Source organism: Gallus gallus, chromosome 15 (assembly GCF_016699485.2).
Source record: "Gallus gallus isolate bGalGal1 chromosome 15, bGalGal1.mat.broiler.GRCg7b, whole genome shotgun sequence".
In the NCBI taxonomy this organism is placed as follows: domain Eukaryota; kingdom Metazoa; phylum Chordata; class Aves; order Galliformes; family Phasianidae; genus Gallus; species Gallus gallus.
This window is the reverse complement of record NC_052546.1, coordinates 9,886,790-9,914,744: the sequence shown is the minus strand read 5'-3', so window position 1 is coordinate 9,914,744 and position 27,955 is coordinate 9,886,790. Positions and strand designations below refer to the sequence as shown.

Genomic DNA, 27,955 nt, shown 5'->3' with positions numbered 1-27,955 from the left:
AACTCCCGCGCGCGCGCCCTCGGCCCGAGGAGGCCCCGCCCCTTCCGCTCTCCCACGCCGGGCTACTTCCGGCTTCCGCCCCACCGCCATGGCGCCGCCGGGTGCCCGCAAGCGGCGCGGACAGAGCGGAGCTGAGGAACGGCGCCGGGCAGCAGCGGTAGGGGGGCGCGGGGAGGGGGTGGGGGGAGCGACCCCAACCCGTGGGCCCCTTCCCGTGTGTTCCCGGCCCCTCTGTGCCCGCGGCACGGAACCGGCGTGCCCAGTCCCCGTTTGCCCGTGTCCTCGGCGCCGCGTCCCCACGTGCTGATGTCTGCGGCGTCCTCAGTCCCCGCGTATGCGTGTCCCAAATGTCCCCAGTCCCTGTGTGCTGCCGGTGTCGCAGCCCGCCCTCGTGGCAGCCCTGCTGTCACCGTGACACAAACCCTGCTCACTGCGTCCCCACACCGCCGCCATCCCACAGCCTCCCGTGCCCTCGCTGCCTGCCTTCCCCACTGCTGAGGATAAGGATGGTGACGCCGCCGAGGACACGCAGGCGATGGTGCGGGCGCAGAACAAGAAGAAGAAATCCGGAGGCTTCCAGTCCATGGGTATGTGTGGGGTGGGGGTCACCCCACCTGCAGAGCCCCTCACCGCCCGCGTCCTCACTGTGTCCCTGTCCCTGTAGGCCTGAGCTACCCTGTCTTCAAGGGTGTGATGAAGAAGGGCTACAAAGTGCCCACGCCCATCCAGAGGAAGGTGAGGCCGTGGGGTGCGGGCGCTGTGCTGTGTCCCCCCACGGGGCACTGACGGCGGGGCTGTGTCCCACAGACCATCCCGGTGATCCTGCGTGGCCGTGACGTGGTGGCCATGGCGCGGACGGGCAGTGGGAAGACGGCCTGCTTCCTCCTGCCCATGTTCGAGCGGCTGAAGGCACCCAGCCCATCCGGAGCACGCGCCCTCATCCTCTCACCCACACGTGAACTGGCCCTGCAGACCCTCAAGTTCACCAAGGAGGTACGGCGCCAGGTGGGCACCACTCGGGGTTGGGATCCCAATGTGCTTTAACCTCACTGTTTCCCTTCTTGCCCTGCAGCTGGGCAAGTTCACAGGCTTGAAGACCGCTCTTGTGCTGGGAGGAGACAAGTGAGTGGTATCCCCGCTGTCGTCGGGTCACTGCCAGCCCCCTTAAAACGTCCTTAAAACAGCCCCAAATCTGCCCAGCCTTGGGGGGCGGTGGGCTGAGCTGTCCCCTGCCCTTGGGCTCTCCCCACTCTCACAGGATGGAGGATCAGTTTGCTGCGCTGCACGAGAACCCCGACATGTGAGTGTGGGTCCAGGGGGAGGACTTGGTGGGGACATGGTCACCAAGGTCAGATTTGGGATGGTGTGGGGGGACTGGAAGCAGCTCGACGTCACTATCTCTGGCCCTCACAGAATCATTGCCACCCCTGGGCGCCTGGTGCATGTGGCAGTGGAGATGAACCTGAAGCTGCAGAGCGTGGAATACGTGGTGTTTGATGAGGCTGACAGGTCAGTGTGCTTGGAGAAGGTAACGATGGGAGCAGGGGGACCTTGGCTGCCACATCCCGTATCCCACGTGCTCTCCCTGCAGACTCTTTGAGATGGGCTTTGCAGAACAGCTCCAAGAGATCCTCGCTCGGCTACCGGGTAGCCACCAGACTGTCCTCTTCTCAGCCACACTGCCCAAGCTGCTCGTCGAATTTGCCCGTGCTGGTGAGAAGCATGGGGTAGATGGGCTGGGCTGGGCTGGGCTGGGACTGGCTTCAAGGCTTGGTGATCCTATTCTGGTGGCAATGATCTGTTGGGGGGACTTCTCCCAGTCCTGCAGCTGTGCTGGTCATGGGACCGGAGAAACAGAGCTGGGTTGGGGTTGGTCCAAGTGGATACACCCAGGCTGGGAGCTAGAGCTGCTCTCAGCACTGTGTCCCACATGCCACCGTGTCCCACAGGTCTCACCGAGCCAATGCTGATACGTTTGGATGTGGAGTCAAAGCTCAGTGAGCAGCTCAAGGTGAGCTTTGTACTTCTTCCTCCAGCATCAGGTGTCCCCATGCCTACAGGTTACCCCGTAGTGGCTGGAGACTCATGAGGAGTGACCAGCCCAGGAGGGAGTGGGCACTGCGAGGTGTCCCTAAGAGCCCAGGGGCCCAGAAGAGCTGAGCCCTGCCCTCCTTTTGCAGCTGGCTTTCTTCCATGTGCGTGGAGATGACAAACCAGCTGTGTTGCTCCACCTGCTCCGCTGTGTGGTGAAGCCCCAGGATCAGACAGTTGTCTTTGTGGCCACGAAGCACCACACGGAGTATCTCAAGGAGGTCAGTGGCACCCAAGGTACCCAGTGTTTGGGGTCTGGGTGGGCACTTTGAGGACTCAGTACCCTGGGGACCCTTTCCCTGGGCTGGAGGTTCATTTCCAAGTGGGTTCTGTGCTCTCTTCCCCTGTCTGCAGCTACTCACATCCCAGGGCATCTGCTGTACCCACATCTACAGCTCGCTGGACCAAACTGCCCGCAAGATCAACATTGCCAAGTTTGCCCATGGCAAGTGCCAGGTGCTGCTGGTGACAGACGTAGCTGCCCGTGGGCTTGACATCCCCATGCTGGACAATGTCATCAACTACAGCTTCCCTGCCAAATCTAAGCTCTTCCTGCACCGCGTTGGTAGGTGCTACCCAGGGGTTTCTCAAGGTGATGGGGGCAGGGAGGGTGTGAGAGGGCTGACCCTTGGGGTCTTGGAGTACCAGCGGGTCCCCATCCCAGGTCGGGGGCTGGTGCTGGCTCTGGTTTCCCACCCCTCTCCTTCTCACCCTGCCAGGTCGCGTGGCTCGTGCTGGCCGCAGCGGCACTGCCTACTCACTGGTGGCTCCTGACGAGATGCCCTACATCTTTGACCTTCACCTCTTCCTTGGGCGCCCACTCATCCTTGCTGGTGCCCAGGAGATGCCTGCAGGTGAGGGGGACCCCAACGTAGAGGTAGCTGCACATATTTCAGTTTTTATCCTTGGATTTTGTGATCTTGTGTCCAGCTTTTGTGCAGAGGGGTCTTGCACCATCTTAGAGGGGTGATACCCTCTTGCTCCCAGTGTGGGTTGCAGAGAGCTGATGCACTGTCCCCGGTGCTGCAGATGCAGACGGGGTCCTGGGTCGCGTCCCGCAGAGTTTGGTGGATGATGAGGAATGCCTGCTGCTGACAGACCACGAGGGCTCACTGGAGCTGCAGAGCCTGCGCCGCGTGGCTGACAATGCCCAGAAGCAGTACCTGCGCTCCCGGCCCGGCCCCTCGCCTGAGTCCATCAAGAGGGTGAAGGAGATGGACCTGTCTCAGCTGGGCATCCACCCGCTCTTCAGTGCGTGCCTCAGGGCACTGTGGGAGGGGATCCTTCTCCCTTGTGGACGAGCTGATCTCTTTGTGCTCCCCAGGTGCTCACTTTGAAGACACCGAACTGGAGAGGCTGAAGTTGGTGGACAGCATTAAAGCCTACAAGTCCAAGGCGGTGAGCTGGGGCCTGGCCTTCGGATGGAAGGCAGAGGGAGGGGAAAAGAGGGAAGTTCCGTAGAATCACAGAGGTTGGAAAAGGCCTCTAAAGATCATCAAGTCCAACTATCGGCTCGTCCTTACTAAACCATGCGCCCCTGGGGCTTGCTCTGTCTCTGTGCACAGACCATCTTTGAGATCAACTCCACAGCCCACACGTTGGCCAGCAGCATCATGCGCTCCAAGCGGCAGCACGACCGGCCCCTCATCGAGAAATTCCAGCGTGGGCAGGAGGAGAAGCGGGCAGCAGCTCTCAAGGGACAGGGGCTGCATCCAGCCACCCCCAGGCCTGAGGAGGAGGAAGGAGAGGAGGAAAACCTCCAGGTAACAGGGCCGGGACAGGGCTGTGCCTTGGCTTTGGAGTGGGCACGTGAACCTCCAGAAGAACCTGGCCCTGGGGTTGGGACATGGACCCCCAGCCCCTCGTTTGCCCCCTTCCAGGAGGTGTTCTCCACCGTGGTGGGACGGAAGCGCAAACGGAGCCGGGCTGCAGAAGATGGTGCCAGGAAAAAGCCACAGCCACCTGCACAGCAGGACGAGGACTTCTACATCCCATATCGGCCCAAGGACTTTGAGAGCGAGCGGGGGTGAGTTGGGAGCACTCCTCCCACCCTCCTGCAGCAGCCCGAGCTGCTCTCATTGCCCCCCCTTTGTGCAGGCTGAGTGTGGGCGGTGAGGGCAGTGCCTTCGAGCAGCAGGCGGCTGGGGCTGTGCTGGATCTCATGGGCGATGAAAGCCACAACCTGAACAGGAGCAAGCAGCTGCTGAAGTGGTGAGTGGGGTCTGAACACGGCAGGGAAGAGCAGGGCAAGGAGCAGAGCCCAAGGGAATGTTTCTCTCCCCTCAAAGCCAGCGACTCTCGCTGCATGTTGGGCAGTGTCAGGTAGAGTTGGGATGCCCAGGGAGGATGGAGGTGGCTTGTTGTTCAAGAGTCTCCCACCTTCCTTGCTCCCTCTTTCCCAGGGACCGTAAGAAGAAGCGTTTCGTGGGGCAGACGGGCCAGGAGGAGAAGAAGAAAGTGCGGACGGAGAGCGGGCGCTACATCAGTAGCTCCTACAAGAACAACCTGTATCCTGCCCACGCTGTGCTGGGAGAGCTGGGTGTGGGGCTGCATGGCCCTGCAGCCGGGGTGACAGGGGAGGGGGCTCTGTCTGGTGCTAGAAGGAGATGGGGGGGGGCGAAGGGTGGGGGGAGGGTGAGTGATGGGAAGTGCTGTGCCTGCCCTTAGCCTGCTGCAGCTATGAGAAGTGGAAGCAGAAAAACAAGGTTGATGAGCGAGATGAGGATGAAGACAACCAAGGAGGCCGGGAGCAGTACAGAGGGAAGCACAGACGTGGGCACGGTGAGTCCCTGAACAAGCAGCAGTCCCTGTACCGCCCCCCCTGCTCTCTCTGAGACCTCCAAGCATGGTTTTACATCCACCCATGGCCGTGTCTGTCCCGCAGCCCCACAGAAGCCCCCCGCCCAGGGCAAGGTGCGCTCGGAGCTGAAGAACAAGCAGCAGATCCTGAAGCAGCGCAAGGCAGCGGCCAAGCAGCGCTTCCTGCAGCGCGGGGGCCTGAAGCGCCTGAAGGCACGGAACCGGCAGCGGGTGCAGGAGCTGCAGCAGATGGCATTCGGCCGCCGTGTTGGGGCCACCAAGAAGGGAAAGCTCCGAAAAAAGATGTAGGAGATGGCCTAGCAAAGGACACGTCAAATAGATACCCGTCTGGTTTTGTATCCTGCCTCCTCTCTTGCATCTCTTGCCTGGGGTAATCCCTCCCCTGGGTGCAGTTCTAAAAGAACCCAGTACTGCGGGGCTGCAGCTGTGTTATATTTTGATGGGAAAAGGCTTTAATCAGTACCAACGGCCTGAAGATGAGCAGCTGCTCTACTTTTGTCCATCCATGTGCCTTGCAGGAGGGCACCGGTGGCCCAGGCTTTGTACTGGGGCATTTCCCTTCATCCTTCCCTGGACATGTTGAGTGACTTTCGTGCTCCACTGTATCCTAAGTCCATCTATTCCTGGTTGGGAGGCACAGTGACAGCTCTGTGACGCCGTGGGTGTGTGGCAGTGGTAGCAGGCACAGGAGAACACAGCCCCAGCTCGGCACAGATGGCAGCCAGGTCCTGCATGCAGAGCAGCAGCTGGGGACACAGGGGCCTCTGTGTCAGAGGGACATCCACGTCCCTCCCAGCCCCACAGCTGCTGGGTCACGCTCACCACATCCAGCTGTGCCTCTGTGTCCTCCAGGGCCACATCCTTGGGGACCTCCAGCCTCATGGAGGTGAGCTGGAAGAGGCTCAGCACTGCCATCCGGATCTGCCCCAGCAGCAGCGTCGTCTGGGCTGCCGCACCCTGCAGCTGGGCCCAGTGGGTCTCCTAGGGGCAGGGAATAGCTCAGGGCTGCAGGTGCTCCCACCCCACAGCCCCTCACCCTGGGGGTCCCGCAGCCTTTACCCCCTTCAGCACATCACTGCGGGCGGCTTCCAGGCGCGCATGGAGCTGGAGCGCCTCCTCATTGCTGCTGGTGAGCTCGCTGTCAGCCTCCTCGCAGCACTGCTGGAGCTGTGCCCGGCCCTGGGCCAGCGCAGCCTGCCTGGCCTCCACCTGCTGCAGCAGCACCGCCCGGCCCTCCACCAGCGCCCCGAAATGGGCCAGCATGGATGGCACGTCCTGAAACTGGGCCGCAGCGTTGAGGGGATGAACGGGAGGACCCTGCCAGGCCCTTCAGGACCCTTCACCCTCACCTGCCCTGTGGCCGCCCGCACATCCTGCAGGAAGTCACCGAAGACACGGAGGCTCTGCAGGCGCTGTCCCAGTCGCTCCCTGCGCCGCTGCAGCCTCTCCAGCTCCTGCTGCAGCCTCAAGGCCTCGGCTCCGCGCTGTGCTGCCCGTGCCCGCTCCTCACCTGCCCGCTGCTGTGCCCGCTGTCGCCTTGCTGACATGGCCTACAGCACGGGGATATGCCGTGGGTGGGGATGGCAGAGGGACACGGCCGTGAGCCCGGCCCCGAACCCGCTCCCACCTTAAGGAAGGCGTTGAATTTGATGGTGTCATCACGGAGCTGCTCTTCCCGCTGGCCCAGCTGCTGCCGGCGCTGTGCCAGGTGCTCCATCCGCTGCTGGAAGTCCTGAGGGGCCGTGGGGTGCCCAGAGCACAGCCCACACCCAGGGGGCAGGGACACAGAATCACAGGGGTTGACCTCTGGACATCCCCCATCCCAGCCCCTCTGCTAAAGCAGGTTCCCTACAGTAGGTTGCACAGGAATGCTGTCCAGGTGGGAGTCCAGGGGACTCCACCACCTCTTTGGGCTCTGACCCAAATCATCCCCAGGTTATTCCTCCCCGGACTCTACACTTGCCCTTGTTGACCTTCATAAGGTTCCTCTTCCCCCCAACTCAGGGGAGGGACAGCACCCACTGTGACCCCCAAAGGAAATCTGTGGTTTCAGTCCCACGTTGGGGGGGAAAACAACTGTGCATGGGGAGCACGTGGTGGGCTGGGGGCTGTACCTCCCGCTGGGCCTGCAGGGCTCGCTCCACCTCCACCACCTCTCTCCTTTTCAGCAGCAGGCGCCTGGAGGGCAGCAGAGATGCTGAGTCCCATGCTGGCACCATCCTGGGGAACGCACACACACACCATCATAGCCAGCAGCACAGCCAGGACCCCCAGCCCCAACAGAACCCCCCCCACACACACACAAGTGCCTGCCCAGGCTCAGCCACGGGGTGTGCAGGTTACCCCTACCCCCAGCTGGGGATGCAGCACAGCCCCCTGCCTGGACCGTCCCCCATAGGGTGTCACCTGGCCAGGTGCTGCACAAACATCCCCTTGTTCTTATAGCCGGCGGGGAACCATGGCACAATGGCAGCCCACGGGGGGGGGGAGGACAGGGAGCACTCACTGGAGCCGCAGCTTGTCCTGGAACGCCCTGCTCAGATGCTCCTCCAGACCCAGGGACATCTCGGGGGCCGAATCCGGATCCTGTGCAGCACGGGGAGGGAGCGGAGGAGCAGGACGTGGGGCGGCCATTGCAGGGCGGCCGCGATGGCGGAGGCACACAGTGCTGTTGCCAGGGGCAGCCAGAGGCTCCCGCAGTGGTTTCCTTCCCACAGCCCTGAGCGTCACTCGGGAGGCCGGGAGCACACACCGTGTGGTCTGCAGATCAGGGACTGAGCCGATGGGAACCCGGGCTGCAGTATGGCTTGTCACAGCCAGAAGCCCTAATGGGGCAGGTGACAGTGCGATACCCCTCCCTGGGAGGCACCCCCCCACTCCATGCTCCCACACATCCTCTGTCCCCCCCGCAGCCCTCAGACCCCACTCCAGCCCCCCTCACAAACCTCTGCAGGGATCACAGTGCACAGGCAGACCCCAGCTGCTGCCCTGCACCACTGCTCCAGTCCCCACCATACCTGTTCAGCTCCTCACTCAGATTGCTCTTCACACTCCAAGAGGGGCTCAGCTCCCTCCCACAGTGCACATACACAGCTCTTCTCCATGTGCTCCCTTTCCCATCTCATCTCCAGGTCCCCTTTGTTCCCCCAGGTGCACAGAGCCCCTCCGTTCCCTGTGTGTGTGCTCACATCTCTCCGTTCACCCCTACAGAGCTTTATCTATCCCTCAGTCCCCTCCTGTACGCTCCCATCCCTCTGACTCCCACCCTACCACCCCCCCTGGGGCTGCCCTCACCCCCCCTCCCTTTGGGTCCTGTCCAAGAACAACATTTCAGAAGGGCTTGGGAAAAAAAAAAAAACACCATTATTTATAATAAAAACAATTAAGCCTCCTTGGAGAGTCAGCATCCCCCCCCCCCCCCCCCCCCCATCCTGCCCCATCCACCAGTTGTTTCTTCCATCATCCTGGCACACAGCCACTCGGTGGCCCCAAGGCAACGTTCTCCATTGTGCTCTCCAAAGCTCTGGCATTGCTGGCAGTGACTGAGCCAAAACCCCATACACTGAGATGAGCAGGCCACTGGCACCTATTTCCTGAGCTCTGCACCTGTGCTGGGTGCCACCTTGTTAAGAAGGGTATCTGAGACGAAGAGGAACAGGAAAAGAGAGAAGAAGGGGAGAAACGAGGCTGGAAGGGTGGAATGAAAGCTGGGGAAGGGGGAGTGGAGAAGGAAGCGGAGTGCTCTGGCTGAACCAGATGGCTGCAGGACGCTGACAGCCTGCGCTCAGCCACGTGGAGATGAGGACGTTTGGTGCTGGGCTTCCAGCTGGAGCTTCGTGCATTTCCATAAGAAGGAATGGACATTATGTGCCTCGTGCGTCTTCTCCACTTGTCCTCTGAAGAGGGACCCCGCTGGGCTGCTCGCCCTCATCACCTACACAGGGCACAGAGCAGCACCTCAGCAAGAGCCAACGAGCCAGAGAACAGTTCTTCCCTCCCTCTGTTGCTCCAGCCCCCAAACCCAGCCAGCAGGGGGGCAGCAGGGCTCACCTTCTGTTGGGCAGTTGAGATAAGCAGCCTGGATGCTGTTCCCATTGACCAGCGCCATCACCTCATGCTTGGTGGAGCTGCCCCTTGTGTCCTCTTCCCCATTCCCCTCATCATCATCATCATCTTCCGAGTCCACCAGCACTAAGACATCATCCGAGTCCTGGCTCCTGTCAACAGCAGAGAGAGGGGAGGTGGGCTGATGCTGAGAACAGCTTCTCCTGACCCCGTTCCTCCAGACTGCATCTCCCCTGGCCTTCACAACTCTATACACCACAATGACCCATTTGGATAGACTCTTCCAACCCTGCACTAACCGTGTTTGAAGAATAGCTGGTTTCAGACCCTGCTGGCAGCAACACCACCAACGGCATTCTGCACTGCTTCCCATTGGTCTTCCAAAGTCCTCCAACCATCTCATGAATAGTCATGTACTACACTGCAAGAGCCCCTCCCGAGCGGAGTTATCCTCCCCTCCTGCACAGATGGGGAACTGGAGGCACTCAGAATAGAGTCTTCCCATGCCGCAGCACCACAGCTGTGGGAACAGAACCAACAAGGGCAAGGAGAGGGAGCAGAGCCAGCAATGGTGACAGCAGGAAGCAGAGAAGAAATCGGCACACCAGAATCCCCACAGAAGTACCCGCTTACATGCAGCTCTCAGACATCCCCCACCCAAAGGAAGAGAAGGACACAGTGCAGACACCCATGCAGAGAAGCAGAAGACTGACATTTCGCTTTACTCACCAAGTTTGAGGGCTCACCTGCACCATGGAGAAGCTCTCCTGCACAGCCTTCCCCCATGCTAACAGGACCACCTCTGCACGTCCAGAGGCAATGACAAGTGCTCCCCTCATCCTCCTGTTCCCTCACCCATGCCAAGCCTCACTCAGCCCTGCTGAGCCCTTCCACTCCCACCTAAGAACAGCTCTGCTCTGCCCTACAGGAGATCACGGCTGCCAGGAAGGTAGGCTAACAAACCTGGGCAGCACCAGACTGAGAAAAATCAACTCACCTGAATGCAGCACCTAAATGGGAGAGAAGGGAGGAGAGAAGGGAGTGTTAGAAACCAATCCCAGAGCAGCCCACTGCTGTTTTTGCTGTACACCTGTTGCCCCTACCAGCTGTGCATCAGCAAGCTCAGAAAGAAAGGGGAGAACAGGAATGGCTTTGCACAGCTCCCTGAAGAAGCTCCGGGCAAAATGCTTGCAGAGCCCAGCTAGGGAAGGGCCTTTCGTTCCAGCCCAGCTCTTCCAGGGCTGATGGGCTCCTGACCAGGAGCAGGGTAATGCCCAAGAGCCGGGGGTAGTCAGTAGCTGACTCCAGCACATCAGGAAGGGCAGGTAGGTTAGGGATAATTCCCCCCCCTTCCCACCAGTTTGCTCCTACCTCTGAGGCACAAGAGAGGATTGTAGTACAAGACAACCCCGGAGATGGTGAGAACAGCCACGAGGGACAGGACCACCACTGCACCCACGACTCCAACTATGTTCGTTGGTTCTGCAGAAAGGGGAGACACGAGGCCAACTTGTCACTGGGACATGAATGAATGCCCTCTGTTTAAATACCAGAGATCTCAGTGCTGCACAGCTCTGATTTCCCATCATTTCAACATTCCCACCGCCATGCAAGGTGTGCTCGTATGGTGAAACAACCATGCTTCATTGACATGGAAAATAACACTGCGAGGTCCCTGTTTTTGTGAAAACAAATCAACTCCTGCCTGTTGCTGCATGAGTGCTCCTCTGCCCCCAAGACCAACAAGAAGGACCAAGGAGCAGCTGTGCTCCTCCCTCCGACCCACTATGCCAACGTGAGGGGAATAGGGCCTTTTAAAACTGGGATGAAAAGACCCAGTCCTGCACCTCACTTGCTGCGAGAGCGTGGAAAGTCTAAGTGGACAATCAGTGGCAAATGCAGCCCCACGGGGGCTCTCCAGCAGCTGCTATGAGCTTTGTCCCTGCTTTCCTCACATTCCCTGCCACAGCAACCCCAGGCAGCCCTACTCACGCTTCACTGTCAGGCAGACGAACACCTCCCTCAGCCCCACAGGGTTCTGTGCCTTGCAGACGTAACAGCCCCCGTCGGTGCCCTGGGAGCAGTTCTGGATGGTGAGGTGGGACACGTTGCCCTCCTGGGCAATGAAGTACCTCCCTCCAGGTTCAATCTCTGGCTGGGTGATGCCTCGCAGCCAGGTGAGTCTTGCTGCAGGCACGCTCTCCGTCACACGGCACGTCAGGGTCACGTTGTCACCCACAAAACAGGTCTTTGGGGGCTCCAATTCCAGCGAGGGGACTTCTGAACAGCCCAGAAGGAAAGAAACAGTCAAGGAGGGGATGGAAGAGTTTAACGTAACAAGCTATCGGCCATCTGACTGATTAGTAATCATTAACAGAAGAAAGCATTTCGGTTGAGACTTGAGCAGCCTTCCATGGAGCGATATGATATGAGTAACTTTCACTTTCCCGTTTTTGACACCTGCGTTTATATCGATAGAGCACAACACCTGGAGGGCAGCCAGTAGGAACATGGCAGAGGAGAAAGGCAGCCCAAGGGGCTGGGGACATGCACAACCATTCTGACACAAACTCAGCCCCAGTAAATTTAAACTCAAGCTGAGCAAGGCACTAAAACCAATGGTTCTCTGTTCTGGCCACAAGTACGAGTGCTTGCACAGGTGAAAAGGTTGGTGCACAGGGATTGGTCAAACCAAAACATGATTCAACAACAACTCTGCCATGCTAGATGGACTTCCTCCCTATCACCTGTAGGACTTCTGTGCCTCGTGCAATCACCTCCGCACAGCCAAATCCTGCCAGGCTGCCTCATTTGCATCATTCACCTGCTGCAAGAACCAGCAAGCCTGGCTCTGGAGGGCAGAGAATGCTCAGGGTACCTGTCTGCCCCACCGCTAATCATTAATATGGTGAAGAAACCAACTTACTTATCTCCACAGAGCATGCAGGCTCCTCCTGCTCAACAACGTGGCTCCCGACACACTTGAACACTTTGCGGTGCGAGAGGTGGGAGCTGTTCAGTGTCTCCACGTGGGTGTCTGAGGAGCTCGTGGAGCTGATGAGCCAGCTGGAGTTCTCCAGATCGTGCCCCTCTTCTGTCCAGTGCAGGGTGGGGTGGGGATAACCCCCGGGCCAACTGCAAAACAGCTGCAGCATCAGCCCTGAGGAGGAGGTCTCAGCCCAGCACTTTGGGGTGGACCGTGGTGGATCTGTCAGCAAGAAGGGAACACAGACAGAAACATATCCAAGTCACTTGGTGTCCCAGGGCTGGAACCTCTGCAAAAGCTTGGTTTTGCAATCATTCTCCTTGAAAGTCTCCATGGTTTCCCTGCCTGTGTTTCTCCCTGACCTGTGCACCACTGCCTCAGGGGAGCATAACTGAACGACAGCCAACAGGGACAAAGAGGGAGGCTGCCTTGCAAAAAGTATCACAGCAACCACTAGAACACACAGGAAGGACACATTCTTGCCACAGCTTTGTCTGATGGAGACAGCTGTCACTGCCGTGTGGGGTCACACTGCCTCACGCAGCCCCTTGCCGTGCAACGTTCACATCACACTGCAGCAGTGGGGACAAACTCCAAGAAAAGGGAGGTGGGTAAGGCACTGCTGGGTTCAGGCCAGGGCCAATCACCGGGTAACCAAGACTGTGTTTGTTATTTAAATACAGGAACAACTAAGGGCAGGATGGGTAAGAAACCAATAGAAACACAAGAGCAGTCCCCTCCGGCAGAGCAGAGCTCACGTTTCATGCAGCTTGAGCTCATGGCTCTCCCCCATGGGCCGGTTTCTTCACGTTTCTGGGGCTGCCCAGGAGTATGATTTTGGTGGAGAAACTGTAGCATACACACGCCCATACATAGATACACACACGTGTTCATTTAACAGCCAGAGGGATTCTGGACTCTGATCGAGGCAGAAGTAACGCAGTGTCCCTGAAGCTGGCTTGCCTGCTACAATGCTCAACAAGACCTCACTGAGAGATGCTGCCAAAGAAAGCCCCAAAGAAGAGGTGTCAGAGGGACAAGTTATGCTTATTTTGTAAAGCATTTTTCAAGTGGCCAGACAGATCACATAATTTGGATTAAAGGGGAAAAAAAATCATGGCAAAAACCCATGTGAGCTGCAACAATACCTTCTCGAGGCCTGGCATTCCAGGAACAATATACATGCACCTTTTATGATCTCTGAAAACAGCCAACTGTGACAAGATTTCTCTATGGCACTTCCTCCGTTCCAGCTCTGGAGTGGTCTCATAACTGACTGAACATTGGCTGTGGTTAACAAGAGCAAACTGTCAGCCTGAGACACCAGAAACTGCCTTGCGTTGAAAGGTGGGCACAGCCAGAGTGCTGTTTTAAGCACAAAGAAAGCTTTTTGGTACATCCAGCATGAGGTGTCAACTGGTAGCTTCCACACAAAGCCTAACAATCCTGGGTGATGCTGTGTCTGTGCCTGAGGTTCACTCCAGCCCTGGCCAAGTTGCTCCTATGGTCACCAAGAGAGACCATGAAAAAAAGAAACAGGTACTTGCTTCTAACATAATGTTGATAAGCTTCAGCTTCTAGCCAGTGCTGATGTTGCTTCTACTGACCTTAAGCATCACTAGAAATCTCTCTCCCACCTGCTTAAGGAGACTCCAGTGGTGCATATCACCTTTGTGACCTTTGGAAATTAACTGACAAGTCACACATTAACAAACCAATTTCAAAGAGTGGTACCAATGCTTGGCACGTCCACAGAACATCAGAAAGAAGGGAAAAAAAAAGAAAAGAAAAGAGCAGTAGCATAGGGAAGCTTTTAGACATCATTCAGAGAATGTACAGGTTGGAGATTACGAAAAAATTCTCCTCAGAAAGAGTGGTGAGGCATTGGCACACACTGCCCAGGGAGTGGTGGGGTCACTGTCTTGGAGGTGTTCAGGAGAAGGGTATCTGCTGCACTGTTTGGTGTACGCTGGTGTTGGGTTGATGGCTGGAAGATGACCTCAGCGGTCCTTCCAACCTTAATGATTCTACGATTTGCACACAGTCAGTGTGGAAACAACTCAGATTTTGAATGACTCTCAGGAACAGCGAGTGTCAGCAGAGTTGCTGCTCGTTGATATCTTTTGCCCATGATCATTTTGCTTCACTGCTTTAGATTAAGGGCTCCCTTTTCTAAGCTCCAAGCCTACAAATCCTCTATATAGCAGCCTAAGGTTTGATTCCTTCAGTCCAGCCCCTGTGACCCTCCAACCCCACCTGCAGGTTTCTTGCCCCAGGAAGGGAATTTTCACCTGTGTGAACATTCAGAGATTTAATCTGTACAGAACAGGTACAACTTTTACAACACATACCTGTCAACAAACACCGACAAAGAAGCAACACCCTGAATGCAAACAGAAAACAGGCATCACTCTGCAAATGTTGACAGAAAGATCAGCAAAGAAAAGAAAGACCTGGTGAAGCACAGATTGGCAATGAAGCAGAACTGGCAGCAGCCCTTCCCTCTTCCAAACCCTATGGTTGGCATGGAGGACAGCAGGTCGCAGCCCCAGGTCTGAAGGCCTACGAAGACTTCTAAGAGAATGGATAAGGAACGGAAATGGGACTCGTGCGACCTGGGGGTGGAAATTCAGCCATGGGACAGACTTACTGGCTACCAGGAGCTGCACCCTGTGCTCGTGGTCTGTCTTGTTCAGCACTTCTTTACAAGTGTAGTTGCCCTCGTCCTGCAGCCGCAGCTCCGAGATGCGCAGAGAGCTGTTGTCCACCAGGGAGAAACGGACATCCGGGGGGAAGGCGACCCTCGAGGAGAAGAGTGGGGGAAAAGAGTGCGGGTCCCCTTGGAACCACAGCACCTCCGTGGCCTCTTTGGAGACATTGCGGCACAAGAGGAGGATGCTTCCTCCCACCTTCCCAAAGACCACCTCTGCTGTTCCTGCAAAACAGAAGGCAGAGCGTTAGGGACATGGGGAACACGCAAAGCCCCTTTCCTCGAGCTCCTCATGTCCTCTGAACAACTGGAACCCAGCGCGCAGAGGGCCTTTTTGAGTCCAAGGGCAGCAACCCCGCTGAGGGCGGATGGGAATTCAGAAGGGAAAGGTGATTTAGGAAGAGAAACCCTCGGATTTCTGCTCGGCCACCTACGGCGGTGCCTCCCGCTGTCGCAGCGGTGCGCTGAGGTACCTCAGGCCGCCCCTCATCCCGTACCTGCGGCGCTGCGGCGCGGCACCTGCGCCCACACACACAGCGCGAGCAGCAACCCGGCCACCGCCGTCCCGCCGCGGAACCGCATCGCCGTCCGCCTCCGCCGGCACCTCCCGCTAGGAGCGGACCCGCCTGGAGGCGGCGCGACCCGCCCTCCGCCCTCACCTCCCCCTCGGGTGCCCGGTCGCCGCCCCGCCGCTCGGTGAGGGGATACCCCGGGGGCCGCCGCCGCCATCTTGGCCGCCCCTCGCCGCCATTTTGAGCGCCCCCGGCCGCTGCCGCCATGTTGGGCGCCCCTCCGCGCGGCGCTGCGGCGCTTTACGCCCGTGTGAAACCTCCTCCGGCCTCGCCGCCGCACGACGAGGAAAGCGAGGCGGGCCGGCTCTACGGGGAGGAGGGAGGGCTCGCCTTCGCGTGAGGCCCGGCAGCTGCTCCCCTGTGCCAAAAACAAGGCAATTCTCTGCGGGGCCAAGGCCGGGAGCTGCTCGGGGCGATTGGCGCAGCGCCCGCCCGCAGCCACAGCCCACGTTTACAGCTCAGCTCGGGACACTTTGTATGGTCAGGGATTAACAGCCGTGTGCCACGCTTACCTGGCGTGCCCCCAGGGTTTATTGCCCCCAAGCACAGCGGAGCAGAGAGCGAGGCGCGCCCCCGAGCAACGCCCTCAGGGCCGCGCGCCCCGGAGGAGCGCGACGCAGCGCCGCCACCTGGGGGCGCCCTAACGACGGGAGCTGGGGCAGGAGGCGGGGCCGGCAGCCAATGGGAGCGCAGCGCGGCGCCGCCGCAGCCAATAGGAGCGGAGCGGGGGGGCGGGCCGAAGGGCAAGCGGTGATCGCGCGGCGCGGCTGTCACGCAGCCCGAGCGCGGTGCGCGGAGCGGCCATGCCGGTGGAGCTGGGGCTGTGGGACGGGCCGCTGAGCCTGAGCGAGGTGGAGCAGAAACCCGCGCACCCGCTGCGCGTCAAGTATGGCTCCGTGGAGATAGACGAGCTGGGCAAGGTGCTCACGCCTACACAGGTGAGCCGGGGGGGGAGGAGGAGGGGCTGCGGCCACGCAAGATGGCGGGGGGCGGCCGGGCCCGCGCTCCTTCACCGGCAGCGGCGACGTCGGGGCTGTGCTGAGGGCGGGGCGGGACGAGCCGTGTGGTGACGCTGCCCGCCCTCCAGGTGCAGCACCGGCCCACCAGCATCGAGTGGGACGGCTGCGACCCCCAGAAGCTCTACACGCTGGTGCTCACCGACCCCGACGCGCCCAGTAGGAAAGATCCGAAGTTCAGGTAATGGCGATTTGGAGCGAGCGGCTCGGCAGGAGGTGGGGAACGTGCTGTGCCCTCACACGGCAGATCTGTGCTGCTTCAGGCTACGGGAGCCCTGCAGCGCCCTGGCAGGAGCAGCCTTAAGGCCTGGATGGCGGGAGGCGGAGTGGCTGCTTCTGTCTGGGGGCGCCGTGGGGCTCCTGCAGCTCCAAGCAGCTATTTCTATTTTTAGTTTGCTAACCTTCTTTTCAGAGAATGGCATCACTTCCTGGTGACCAACATGAAAGGTAACGATGTGGGGAGCGGGACCGTGCTGTCAGACTACGTGGGCTCGGGGCCCCCTAAAGGAACAGGTGGGTGCCTGCCTGCAGCAGTCCCAGTGCCCCCGGCCCGGTGGTGGTGTGGGTGGGTGAATGTGGGCCTGCAGAAGTGGCTCACGGGTCTTCCTGCACCTAAATCCAAGCCTGGTCAGGAGTCAGCAGCACCACCCCTTCTGTATCTGTTGAGGGGCTGTGCCTGCATTCAGTAGCCAGAAGGAGCACAGGTGTGCCGTGAGGCATTCAGGCATTTCAAAATGTCTCCCTTAAGCTCGTTTAGCTCAGTCATACTCATCCCAGGGAATGATGGCATCGGCTGCCAGGACCCCTTGGGTGGGCACAGGCTTCTTTCCTGAGCTGGGATCACTTCAACCCTGGAACTCCAAGCAAGGTGCACCTGTAATGCTGTCTCATCCCTGCAGGGCTGCACCGCTACGTGTGGCTGGTGTACGAGCAGCCAAAGCAGCTGACCTGCAATGAGCCCATCCTGTCCAATCGCTCTGGTGACAAACGAGGGAAGTTCAAGGTAGCAGCTTTCCGCAGCAAGTATGGGCTGGGGGTGCCGGTGGCTGGCACTTGCTACCAGGCAGAGTGGGATGACTATGTGCCGAAACTCTATGAGCAGCTGTCTGGGAAGTAGGGAGAAGGGACCTGACCAAGCACTGTGCTGCATTCTCTGTTCCCCTAAGCATTTCTCTGTAGTTTTGTTTGCCTGGTGAGCTGAGAACCCAGCTGCTCCTGCACTGACAACTTGAGCTGTAACTCGAACTATAACCTTATCAGTCTCTGTTAAGTGAATCTGCTTTGGTGTCAGAGCGGTCCGGCCACGCGTTGTACATCAGCTGACTCCTGTAGGTACAGGCCATAGCTAGCTAAATAAGCTCCTGGAAAGCTGGTGCTGCAAGAGCTGCCCCCACGGCCAACCTACTCAAGGGAAGTCTAAGCCTTTGTGACTCAGTGCCACTTCAGAATGTCTTTACTGTGTTAAAATGGTGTTATGCAGCAGCAGTGTCGGTACAGAACCACTTCTGGGTGCGGAGCCTTCTCTTTCCAGGAGGGGAGATGGCAGCGGTCTATAAGGGAATTTTTCCTCTCCTGCAAGTATTTGGCCGGTGCCTCCACTAAAGTGAACCACTAATTAGGAGAAAGAAGCAGGGACACTGGTTTATAGCACTACTTTCTGATCTCTGTTGCCACTCAAAGCTGAGAGGCTTTGCTTTGCTCAACTTCTGTTGTGACCAGGTGTTTGCTCACAGTGCAATTAAACACTTTGCAAGGTGGATGGACGGTGTGATTGTCTTCTTGGGGGGAGGGGAGGTGTGTGGAGCAGTAGTGGGGTTCCATTCCTGCTGTGGAGGGAGAGGCTGGAGCCTCGTGCTGGGAGCTGCACCATCCTGGTAGTTGCCATGGTGCTTCCTGGGCTTGAGGAATGAAATGCAAGGCAGGCAGATCCCAGAAGCCACTGCCTCACTCACCTCAGGGCAGTGCCTAGAGCCTGTTATTGCTAATGCTTGCATTCCTTGCTCACCTCCTGTGTCATGCACGACCACCAGCAGTACAGACCTGAAGATGCATCCCAGCCCTGCTGCAGGGTTGCCCTTGTGTTGCTCCTCTCCCAGCAGGGAGGCCTGGTGTTGTTTCTTAAGCACTTAAGACAGGAAACAAACCAGGACTCAAGCCTTGGTTTTAACAAAATGAAGACAATGTAACTCTGCTTCGAAGAACTGGAAGCCTTCCTCCTTTTAACTGTTTCATTGTCTCAAAGGAACTGTTGTTAAGGTGTGTGGAAAAACATACCTGCATTACAGACGTCAATGCCTTGTAGCAATGCCCTGTGGAAATCAAGTTACTTCGGACTTGGCCCCCGGGGTGGTCTTCCCAACCCATCACTGCAACTCCATACCTGTAAGGCAGCACAGCCAGACCTCCAACACGGTGCCAGCTGGTGGTGTGGTGGCACAGGCAGAGCAGAGACAGAGCTGACACTGATGGGAGAGCTCCTGGGCACGGGGCCTCCCAGAAATGAAGTGCTTCAGGGGAACACCCCAACTAAACACACCAAGATAGATACACAACACCAGAGGGTGCAGATCCCAGGAGCTGAGCCAGTTCAGAACTTCTCAGACTGGAAGAGTCGTAGAATGGCCTGGGTTGAAAAGGACCACAATGCTCATCCAGTTCCAACCCCCTGCTATGTGCAGGGTCGCCAACCAGCAGCCCAGGCTGCCCAGAGCCACATCCAGCCTGGCCTTGAATGCCTCCAGGGATGGGGCATCCACAGCCTCCTTGGGCAACCTGTTCAGTGCGTCACCACCCTCTGGGTGAAGAACTTCTTCCTAACATCCAACCTAAACCTCCCCTGTCCCACAGAAGAGGGGCATAAAGCAAAGAGCTGAGCAGCAACGCAGCGGTCTGAACGCATTCCCCCCCAGCCCGGGGCCAGGCCACGAGCCGCTCCTCCCCCAATGAGACAGCGAGGCACTGTGATGAACACTTTTATTTACAAATATAATTAAAAGCTCTGACAGTTACTCCATGCTCTTCCTTTGAACCTGAAAAAACGTTTTTGTTGGGTTTTTTTTTTTGCTCTTTTGTTTTCTTTGTTGCTTTTTTTTTTTCGTTTTCCTCTTTTTTTTTATTTAAAGTGCATGCAAAAGAAGTAAAGCCTTTTTTTTTTTCTTTTTCTTTTTCTCTTTTTTTTTTCCATCTTTTTTTTTTTTTTTTTTTTATTGTAAGAAAATACACAGTTTGAAAGTGTGAGTAATGCGATATTCATGACCGAAATCATGGGGGACCGGGGGCGGATTTGGGAGAGGAACAGAAACATCAGAAAAGAAAACAATTAAATGGAGCCAAAGAAAAGAGAAAAGAAAGGAGTGGGGATGGGGTGGGAGTGCTGGGCTGCAAGGACTGAAGCGGAGGGGGCGGAAGGGAGGGAGGGGAGGAAGGGGGGAAAAGGGGGGGAAGAAGTAAAAAAATTTCTGATCAGAGAAACAGTTAAAATACAATATGAAAATAAGTAAAAGCTCTCCTTAAATTCCTTCTATACACAAAATACACGATTTGACAAAGCCCAATTTTGTGCTACCGGGATCCTGTGGGCTCTTTTTTTTTTTTTTTTTAATTTTATTTTATTTTTTTAATTTTTTAATTTTTTTATTTTTTATTTTTAAGTGTATTCAACATTCTCTGCGACAGCAGAAAATGATTATGATACAATCAAAGAGTAACGCCGAGGGGCGCGGGCTGCCCCGCCTGGCACGGTGCTCCTGGAAAGCACCACGTATCTCTGCCCACCCCCCACCCCCACCCAGCACTCATCAGACGTCACCACTGCTATGTACAGCACGAGGCAGGTGGGGTTTGGTTTGCTTGTTTCTTTTTTTTTTTTTTTTTGTCTTCCTGTAAAATGTATCAAATGTTTATTTTTTTCCCCATCTTTAATAAAATTTTATTATTTATTATTATTATTATTATTATTTCATTATTCCTGATGAATAAATACCACAAAAATAAAAATAAAATAAAATTATGCAGCAGCTGGTTCAGGTAAGGCTGCGGATTTCGTCTCTCTCCCCCTGGGTTTGTATCTATCACTGATTATTATTATTATTATTATTTTTTTGCTTGTACTTTCAGAGATCGGTGGAAAAATGAGTGATTGCTCCAAAGCAACAAACAGCCACTTGGGTTGGGGGTTGGGTTGGGTTGGGTTGGGTTTTTTTTTTTACTTTCCTTTTCTCCATTAAAATCGTCTCCAAAAGTTTTTCACTGAAACATTTTTAATCATTTCACAGAGACATCAATACTGTGACATACTATGGAAAAGACCGCCAGGAGCTGTCCTGCACCGGGCCTTGACACAGGGGGAAGGGGGACCCCTGATGGAGTAAGAATATACAGGCACTAGTCCGACACGATGTCAGTAAGAGAGACAGAAAGAGAGAGAGCACGCCCGTTAACATGGGGAATGTTGGTTTTGCAAGTTTGGTAACTATTTTGTTTGCTTTTTTTTTTGTCTGGTTGGTTTTTTTGTTTTTTGTTTTTTTTTTTTTGTTAAATGGCAAAGAAATTTCGTCTCATCTATAGTCCTCCTTGGGATAATCTAATGTGACCAAATTCCCAAAGCCCATTCGTAAGCTCTCCATGTCAAACGTTTCAATCTCTCGCTCCTGCCTTTCCAACAGAAACTTGATCCTCTCGCTGCGTTCCTTCTGCAGGGCGGCCAGCTCCTCTTCAATCTGCAAGAAGCACAGGCAGCACAGCCCCTCAGCAGCGCCCTCAGAGCACGCACAGCCCCCTGCAGGTCCCCACCGGGCACCACCTCCGGCCACATGCACGCAGGGAGCAGCTGCTCGCTGCCAGCAGCCCACCCCAAACCCACCTTTTGTTCCAGATGCGCCCTGCGCAGTGACACCCTCTGCTCCAGCTTCTGGAGTTCTCTTTCGTGCTGTGCTTCTGTCTGCATCTTAATTTTGCTCTGGTACGCGTTGAGGAGCTCCATCTCCTGCTGGAGTTGCAGTCTCAGGGCTTGGCATTCTGCTTCTTGGGCCTCGTCCAGTCGCAGCTGTGAGACAGAACACGCCGTGCTGCACGGACCGGCGGCCCGACTGCACCCACAGCCCTGCAGGCAGGAGGGCAGGGATGCTGCACCTACCGCTTGCGAGGCCATCATCTCGTTGATGCTCTGCTCGTACTGCTCCGCCAGGATGGCGAGCTTCCTCGTCTGCTCGTCCTTCAGACTCTTCAGAATTGTCTTGTGCTCACTCTTTGGAGTTACTTCCAGCTGGTGATTCTTCAGTGCTTTGTACTGCTTAGTTTGCACTTTGCACGTGTCCTGGAACTGCTTTTTGATCTGCATTTCCATAGCCTGCCAAGGAAGGAACGATGTGAAGAGCACAGATTGCTTTGGGAACGCAGAGGTCACAGCATGCCCGAACGGACACAGCCCTGAGGCGCAGCCACAGCTCCCCCGTGCTCTGCATTTCTCCTGCCCTGTGCACTCAGCGGCCTGACGAGCAGCACCAGCCCAAGAGCAACTCCAGTGTGTGCTGAGGTGCCACTGACCTCAGGCCAGGATCAACCACACCTCCTTAGCCCAGGACATCACTGTCTTCTGCTGCTGTCCCCTGCAGCCATCACCTTGCCCCCTGCCTCCCACACAGCGCAGCGGCCTTGCCTTTGAGGCCTCCTATTTCTCCAGCCTGCATGAGCTGCCTCTCTCATTGCAAGCAGACACTACACAGACAGCCAACCTGAGAACCTGTGAGAGTGTGACAAAGTGAACAAAAGCACTATGCTTTTTCAGGCATTCTGAGGAAGAGAGCCATCTCCCAGGGCAGCTCTGAACCCGGACAGAGCACAGGGCTCAGCACACCCGTGTTCGCTCCCCTTCTTGATTTTTAAAGCAAGGAAGCATCAGCCAACCTCCTTCCATACTGAGGTCTGTAGGCTAACATGAGCGAGAGGACGGCATGGGCTATCAGGAGCAAATCCTGTCACACCTCGTTAAGGAGCAGCCTATTTTTATGGGCAGTCTCCATTAACACAGCACTTAACAGAAATCCTCGGTGAGCTCTCTGCTACAATAGCTTGCAAATTCCTCAGACCAGCGCAGCTCTGAGCAAAGGGAAGGGATGCAAGGGAGAGCACAGAGTGCTGGTGGAGAATGCTGGTTCTGCGGCACGGATGCTGAGTGAGAAGCCTCAGACACACAACCTGCCTGCCCAGCAAGCACGGCAGGACACAGGCTGGGAGGGAAGGAAAGCTTCCAGCACCTTCAGGTTCTTTGGTTGCTGCCGGAGCTCCATGAAATGCTTCCTGTGCAGCTCCCGCTCTCGTCGCTTGTTGTATTCCAGCTGATTCTCAAGCTCAGTCTGGTGCTGCAGCCGGATCAGGTCCATTCGCAGCTTCTGCAGCGTGTGCAGCTGCCTGTATTCCAGCTCACGCGTCGACTCGTCGTGCCGGATCAGCATGGCGTGCTCCATTTCTTTCTGAGTCCGCTTCTTGTTCAACTCCTGCACGAGAGCACAGCAGAACACCAAAAAAAAAGGTGAATTTGCCAGGCCGGGTGCCCCTGTCACACACCCCCAGATGGCATCGAGCTCTTGGTGCACCAAAACCAGCACAGCACCATGGGAACACTACTGATGAGGCCACCTAGCATGGTCAAGGAACCCACACCAAGGCAGCTCCCAGGTCCCCCAGTGAGTGACCAGTAGGTGGCACTGGGGCCACACAACAGTCCCCTGCAGCTGCTGCAAGTCCCAGAAGTTTCTGACTCATCCTGGGGTACTCAGAGCTGGGGGGGACCGACAGCCATGCCCACAATTGGAGGCCTTTCTGTTTCATATTTCCCTGAGCCCCTGTCAGATGAGGGGAGACGAGGCTTCTTATACACTAATTACTAATGGCCAAAGAAGTAATCGGCTCCAGAACACATTACCTAAGAAAAATCACCTCATCTACCACCATATATAGGCGATTTTTGGCCCCACGTGCAGTACATTTGATAAAATGATGATATATTCCAAGTCTCATTCTACTTTGCAATGCACACAGCTGTACCTGCACACAGCGCCCTGCAAGCCTGAGAAAACCTTCACCACTCTGTAAACCAACAGAGAGGAACATAACTGCTGCTGAATGCTGTCCTCATCTCTGTCTCAGGGTATTGCCAACAACCTGCAGAGCCCCAGGCTGAATCCAGCTCAGGTGAGCAGTGATTCCAGCTGTACCCTTACTGGTGCTCTGCTGACCTTGGCAGATGGTCTGCTGGTACACCTCTGCTCCAGCTCTCAGCTTACCAACTCATCGCTACGCCTCATGCTAGACTAAGGCACAGCAGGGGCTGCCTGGCACTACGTATGCACACAGCGCCCAGCACATGGAGGGCTCAGTGTTGGCTTGGTCTGACAAATTTCTGCAGCAGAAGCAAAAATAATTAATTATTCTGAGCCGTTGCTTGCATGTTGTAATCCCACTGCACTTCTCAACATCAGCACCTGCAAATACCCGCTCCAAACCTGCTGGCTGTAACCGTGAAGACATTGCACACCTTCACATTTAAGCAAAACTTGCACCCTGACAGCCAAAGTAAAGATAAGGACATGCTGAAATGTGTTCCATTCGTAGCACATGGCAGTCTGTGTGTTCAGCTGGGACATGTGTGCCTCGGCCTCAAGGCAGGCCGGCCAGCTGCTCGTTGTGCCCATCTCACACCTGGTTTCAAGTTCAGCCTGAACAAATGAAAGCACTCCAGTCCTCACACTTTTCCATTTGCACAAAGCCAACCTCTTGGTTACTTGAAACATCAGGGTAGAAAACAACCAACATTTAAAAAGTGTTGTTTAAATCCAAGCTCCTGATCCAGTGAATGTGAGCTCATCAGTTAAGTGTGTGAGGAATCTGATGGCAGCAGAATGAGCGTGTAGCTATCAGAACAAGCTGACCACTTGCTCACTCTCAGCCTTTGCTAAAATACCCTCCCACCTCACAGTCCTTACCTAGAAGTAAAACTCTGTGAAGAATTCACACGCTATACTGAAAAACAGATATATGAAAAATCTAGAAGCAACAATTCTTTTTCCAAAGTGGTATTTAACTATCAGCAGCCTGAAAGGCTCAAGTTATTCCCGTTTTATTACATGTTTTAACCACGTGTTCACTTCAGCCAGCAAGCAGAGCTCCTCACGTGATGTCCTTTCAGCCCTCCTATCCTACAGGTGGCTGTGATGCTCAGCATGGCATGTGCTGTGAATGAAGCCCTCCCCCAGGAAGCCCTGGGGCCGGGAGCTCAGATCAATCCCTCAGGCCCAGAGTGGGTGGCTCACATGTTTTTCTTTCTGCATGCCACTTCTGCCACCCTCTTCCATTAATAAATAGAAGCAGCCATGTGCCAACCGCACTCCTGTATGGAAAACAGGTTCCCAAAACACATTTCCTACACTGTCCTCAGCTCTGTTTGGCAACTGAAAACACGCAGATCTCATAGCACACGTCACCCAACTGCTTTACAGACACAAAGGTACAACTCAAAGGACTACGCAGGAAAGCAACTGAAGGGTGCCTTACCTCCCGAATGTTCTGCTGCTCCAACTCGTGCCTCTTGATCATCGTTTTTCTCTTGAAGAAACGGCAGTTTTTGTCGTAGTAGAGTCTCTGCTGGCTGAGAAGATGGGCCTCCTCTTCAGCCTGTGTGTGCTGCAGGTTCTCTTTGTGTTTGGATATTCTTTCCTGCTTCTCTTTCTTCGGTGTGCTGTGGTCCTCGTTCATTTCCTGCACGTAGAGTCAAAAACGAGACTCCTCTTAGCATCACTGTGACACAGAACCTGGAGAACCATCAGTCACCGGGCACTCCTCCACCATCCAGTTCATGGAAGGGCACCAAATGCAGAACCCAGTCTGTCACCCAGCCGTGCCATCCCCGTCACCTCCAGAGCCGCACTGCTACCCCCACGAGGAGCAGGGAGCAGTGCCCAGTAAGAGCAAACACCTTAAGGTCCTTAAGGTCCACCTTAACAGTGCAGCAATGAGAATACAGAAAACACCACTGCAGGGGAGGTCTGTTTGTCCAGGAAAGAGAATGGATCGAAACCCTTGGCTCCCTGTATCTGCTTTACAAAGGAGCCCAACCTGGGCTTAAGTTTCCTCCATTTCAATGGGATTCAAGCTCAAATCTGTTGAATCAGACACCCAGCAGAGCCCTTTGCTATCCCTTTTGTCCCCCCTACTTTCTTAACTACAAATGATTTTGCTGTCTGCTGGGGACACGGTTTGTGACAGACACTGGCTAAACACTAAGTTACTGATGTCTTTTTTTCCAGTTCACGTAAGCAATCCCAGGGCTTTTATTCAAGTGACATCTCTATCACTGCTCTCATTGCTTACTGTCTGTGGGGAAAACAGATGAGGAAAAGGAGGAAGGAGAATTCTCTGTGAATTGCTGTTTCCCCTCATCATCCTCTGCTTCAAAGATTCCACTCCGTGACACATCATGCGGGCTCCTCCAGCATGCTTAAAGATTATTCTAGAAATGCTGCCAGATGACCCCAGTTCCCAACAGTTTACTCGCTAGGAATCTAAATTTGCTTCCATGTATGATGGCATCCTAAACCCCTGGGCTGGCACAGGTTAATCAAAAGGAAAGTCTAGTTCATGTTCATTCCACACCCCCTCGGCCCTGAAAACGACAGCAGCTTGCCTCTTTAATCTTTTCCTTGCAAAGCTTGTATTGTTTCTTCTGACTTTCTAAAAAGGTCGCCAGGTCTTTCTTTTGCTGAGCCAAAATCTGTTGCTGGAATTTCTTTTCATCTGCTGCAGCTGTCTTTGCCTGCAAGGCACAGAGAAAGAGAAGAACAATGAGGGTGAAGGTGCAAGCACCGAATCCAGAATCCAGCCCATAGCAGTTTTCTCTCATGCATTTTTGGTCTGTCATTCTCCCGTCACACATAAGACAAAGCCGTGAATATTTGGCCAAATGAAATCTGCTTGCACATCAACAGGAAAACAGAATGCCCACACGCATTTAAGAGCTTTCTTCTCCTCTCTCCCCACCAGAGCCACCTCAGTGGGTAAAAGCCCACTCATTACATGGAATAACGGGCTGACTTCGCACAGACTGACAGCAGGCTGCCGGGTTACAGCTTTGTAGCTGCCACAGCCACGAGCAGAACCCCCTGCCAGGTGCCCACGAGTGTCAGTCTCTCAGCCAGCAGTCAATGGCTGCAGCACTGCTTGATGCCAATGCTGTCCACCAACACTCAGTGTGTGGCTGTGAGGCTGTTCCAAGAACTGGCCAAGGCAGCTCCAGACAGTAACCACACCACGTGCTCACAAACATGGCTTTCAAGCACTACATCCACCGCCTTTCCCTTCAGAGCTGGCACACACACACACCTCTCCGTCATCTCATACCTCTGGGGAGCCCACATCGCTACTCACCTCCTTCTCCATCACAGCCACTTGCTTCTTGGCCAGCTTCTCCAGCTCAATGGACGAGTTGTTGGCGTGCGTCTCCACCTCCTTCTGCAGCTTGAGGCGGTGCTCGTCCATCTCGGCCTTCAACTTGTTTTCCAGGGCGATCAGCTGCTTCTGGTGCTGGCGCCGCATCCGCTTATATCCTGACATCTGTTCCCGCAACTCGTTCTCCTGCTCATGCTCATGGATCTGCCTTGTAACCTGAGGTCAGGGAAAAGGGAAAGAAATGCTACGTGGCCTTCTTCACTGCCTCCTCATTTCCTGCTTACCTGTAAGGAACACCACGCTTTGCTGCACTCCTTGAGGTCAGCTTGCAGGGAGTGCTGCTGCAGGTTGCAGAGGGTGCAAGCATCTAATACTACACATCAGGTCAGAAGGTTTCGCCCTCTTCATTCTTCCCTTATCTTCCCAAGCACTTTATGTGCATTTCCACTGCCACGGCAGAAAACATCACGTTCCGAACAAAGCAAACAGGCTGCAGATCACTATGGGAAATACTGGAGGAGGTCTGCAAGCAAAGGTGCCTGCTGCACAACCTTCCTTGGAGACGGGCTTCAAATCCCAAAGGTTACGTGGACTTACAAGATGGCACCGCTTTAAGGAACTCGCCCCCATCCTTGGAAGCTCCCCACGTCAGCCCTGCTCCAGCACAGTCCCTCAGCACCCATTTCCTGCTATGAGCCACCTCCTTCCAAACCTCTTCTTCCAATTCAAGCAGATAGCAGACTGAGCTCATTGCCTACCAGAATTGAAAGTTTTCTAACAAGGGAACGCTGTTCTGGAACTGTGTGCTCTTGACAAGATTGATCAGATGGTCTAAGCAGATTTTAAACCCCGCTCAGCTGAAACAAACTCACAAGTTCCACATTCATTTCCATGCCTAAGAGCATCCCTGTGAAAGGCAGGAAAAAAACCCTGGAAGTTGAGCCAAAATTTGTCAGAAGAAAACAAGGATGGTAATGCTTCCATAATGCTTCCATAATGCTTCCATTTTAAAAGATGAAAAGTATCCAAGATTGATTTTGTTTTTTTTTTTTTTTTAATTGAAAATACAGACTCAGGAACTTCACGTGTAATGATCTGCTCATCTTTTATAGGACAGCCCTGGGAGCCAAAAGCTGGAGCCCTTAGCACACAGGTAGAGCTGCAGTCTGTACGAGCGGATGCCTCCTTCCACACTCAAATCAGCACAGCTCGGCCCTTTGAAGGGGATTACTGGAGCCTTATGAACCAACAGCCC

At 55.4% G+C, this 27,955-nt stretch overlaps 5 protein-coding genes across 22 annotated transcripts in view; 2 read left to right on the top strand and 3 right to left on the bottom strand.

Annotated features, from left to right (window-relative positions):
- Nucleotides 1–59: 59 nt before the first annotated feature.
- DDX54 (DEAD-box helicase 54) lies at nt 60–5,249 on the top strand. The gene is made up of 20 exons (NM_001389680.2): nt 60–157; nt 461–587; nt 665–735; nt 808–993; nt 1,073–1,122; nt 1,259–1,300; nt 1,414–1,509; nt 1,592–1,713; nt 1,950–2,011; nt 2,181–2,312; nt 2,446–2,656; nt 2,811–2,945; nt 3,121–3,342; nt 3,416–3,489; nt 3,657–3,854; nt 3,972–4,117; nt 4,189–4,302; nt 4,494–4,598; nt 4,769–4,872; nt 4,976–5,249. Exons 1-20 carry the CDS (start codon nt 89–91, stop codon nt 5,197–5,199), a joined length of 2,490 nt encoding a protein of 829 aa, NP_001376609.2. The 5' UTR covers nt 60–88; the 3' UTR covers nt 5,200–5,249.
- A 94-nt stretch (nt 5,250–5,343) lies between these two features.
- CFAP73 (cilia and flagella associated protein 73) lies at nt 5,344–7,587 on the bottom strand. Of its 2 annotated transcripts, XM_015275383.4 has the most exons (7): nt 7,418–7,587; nt 7,026–7,131; nt 6,539–6,643; nt 6,261–6,461; nt 5,971–6,192; nt 5,734–5,892; nt 5,344–5,657 (listed from the first exon to the last, which is right to left on the bottom strand). In XM_015275383.4, exons 1-7 carry the CDS (start codon nt 7,543–7,545, stop codon nt 5,529–5,531), a joined length of 1,050 nt encoding a protein of 349 aa, XP_015130869.2. In that variant the 5' UTR covers nt 7,546–7,587; the 3' UTR covers nt 5,344–5,528. The 2 variants fall into 2 exon arrangements, with proteins under 2 accessions (XP_015130869.2, XP_040504148.1); XM_040648214.2 differs by having other exon boundaries at nt 5,344–5,892.
- Nucleotides 7,588–8,256: 669 nt separating this feature from the next.
- Nucleotides 8,257–15,416, bottom strand: VSIG10 (V-set and immunoglobulin domain containing 10). Of its 2 annotated transcripts, none has more exons than XM_415284.8 (8): nt 15,170–15,416; nt 14,613–14,897; nt 11,903–12,184; nt 10,969–11,256; nt 10,348–10,458; nt 9,974–9,986; nt 8,962–9,128; nt 8,257–8,845 (listed from the first exon to the last, which is right to left on the bottom strand). In XM_415284.8, the coding sequence occupies exons 1-8, from the start codon at nt 15,399–15,401 to the stop codon at nt 8,775–8,777; spliced, it is 1,449 nt and encodes a 482-aa protein (XP_415284.7). In that variant the 5' UTR covers nt 15,402–15,416; the 3' UTR covers nt 8,257–8,774. The 2 variants fall into 2 exon arrangements, 1 of the variants encoding a protein (XP_415284.7); XR_006931588.1 differs by lacking the exon at nt 8,257–8,845 and adding an exon at nt 9,276–9,496 and having other exon boundaries at nt 8,969–9,128.
- A 572-nt stretch (nt 15,417–15,988) lies between these two features.
- On the top strand, nt 15,989–17,488 carry PEBP1 (phosphatidylethanolamine binding protein 1). The gene is given in 4 exon segments (NM_001198642.1): nt 15,989–16,182; nt 16,332–16,441; nt 16,673–16,773; nt 17,160–17,488. Coding segments are annotated over 4 exon segments (564 nt in total). The 5' UTR covers nt 15,989–16,047; the 3' UTR covers nt 17,378–17,488.
- Nucleotides 17,489–19,216: 1,728 nt separating this feature from the next.
- The window catches only part of TAOK3 (TAO kinase 3), a 69,785-nt gene continuing 61,046 nt past the window's right edge, over nt 19,217–27,955 (bottom strand). For 10 of the 16 annotated variants that reach the window (XM_046901094.1, XM_046901092.1, XM_025155422.3 and 7 more), the window contains 7 exons: nt 26,680–26,916; nt 25,940–26,068; nt 24,811–25,014; nt 22,515–22,754; nt 21,395–21,607; nt 21,122–21,304; nt 19,217–20,978 (listed from right to left, as the gene is read on the bottom strand). In XM_046901094.1, the coding sequence (XP_046757050.1) occupies nt 20,817–20,978; nt 21,122–21,304; nt 21,395–21,607; nt 22,515–22,754; nt 24,811–25,014; nt 25,940–26,068; nt 26,680–26,916 (1,368 nt within the window). In that variant the 3' untranslated portion in view covers nt 19,217–20,816. The remainder of the gene's footprint in view (nt 20,979–21,121; nt 21,305–21,394; nt 21,608–22,514; nt 22,755–24,810; nt 25,015–25,939; nt 26,069–26,679; nt 26,917–27,955) is intronic. The other 6 variants (NM_001396282.1, NM_001012523.2, NM_001396281.1 and 3 more) reach the window with 1 other exon arrangement.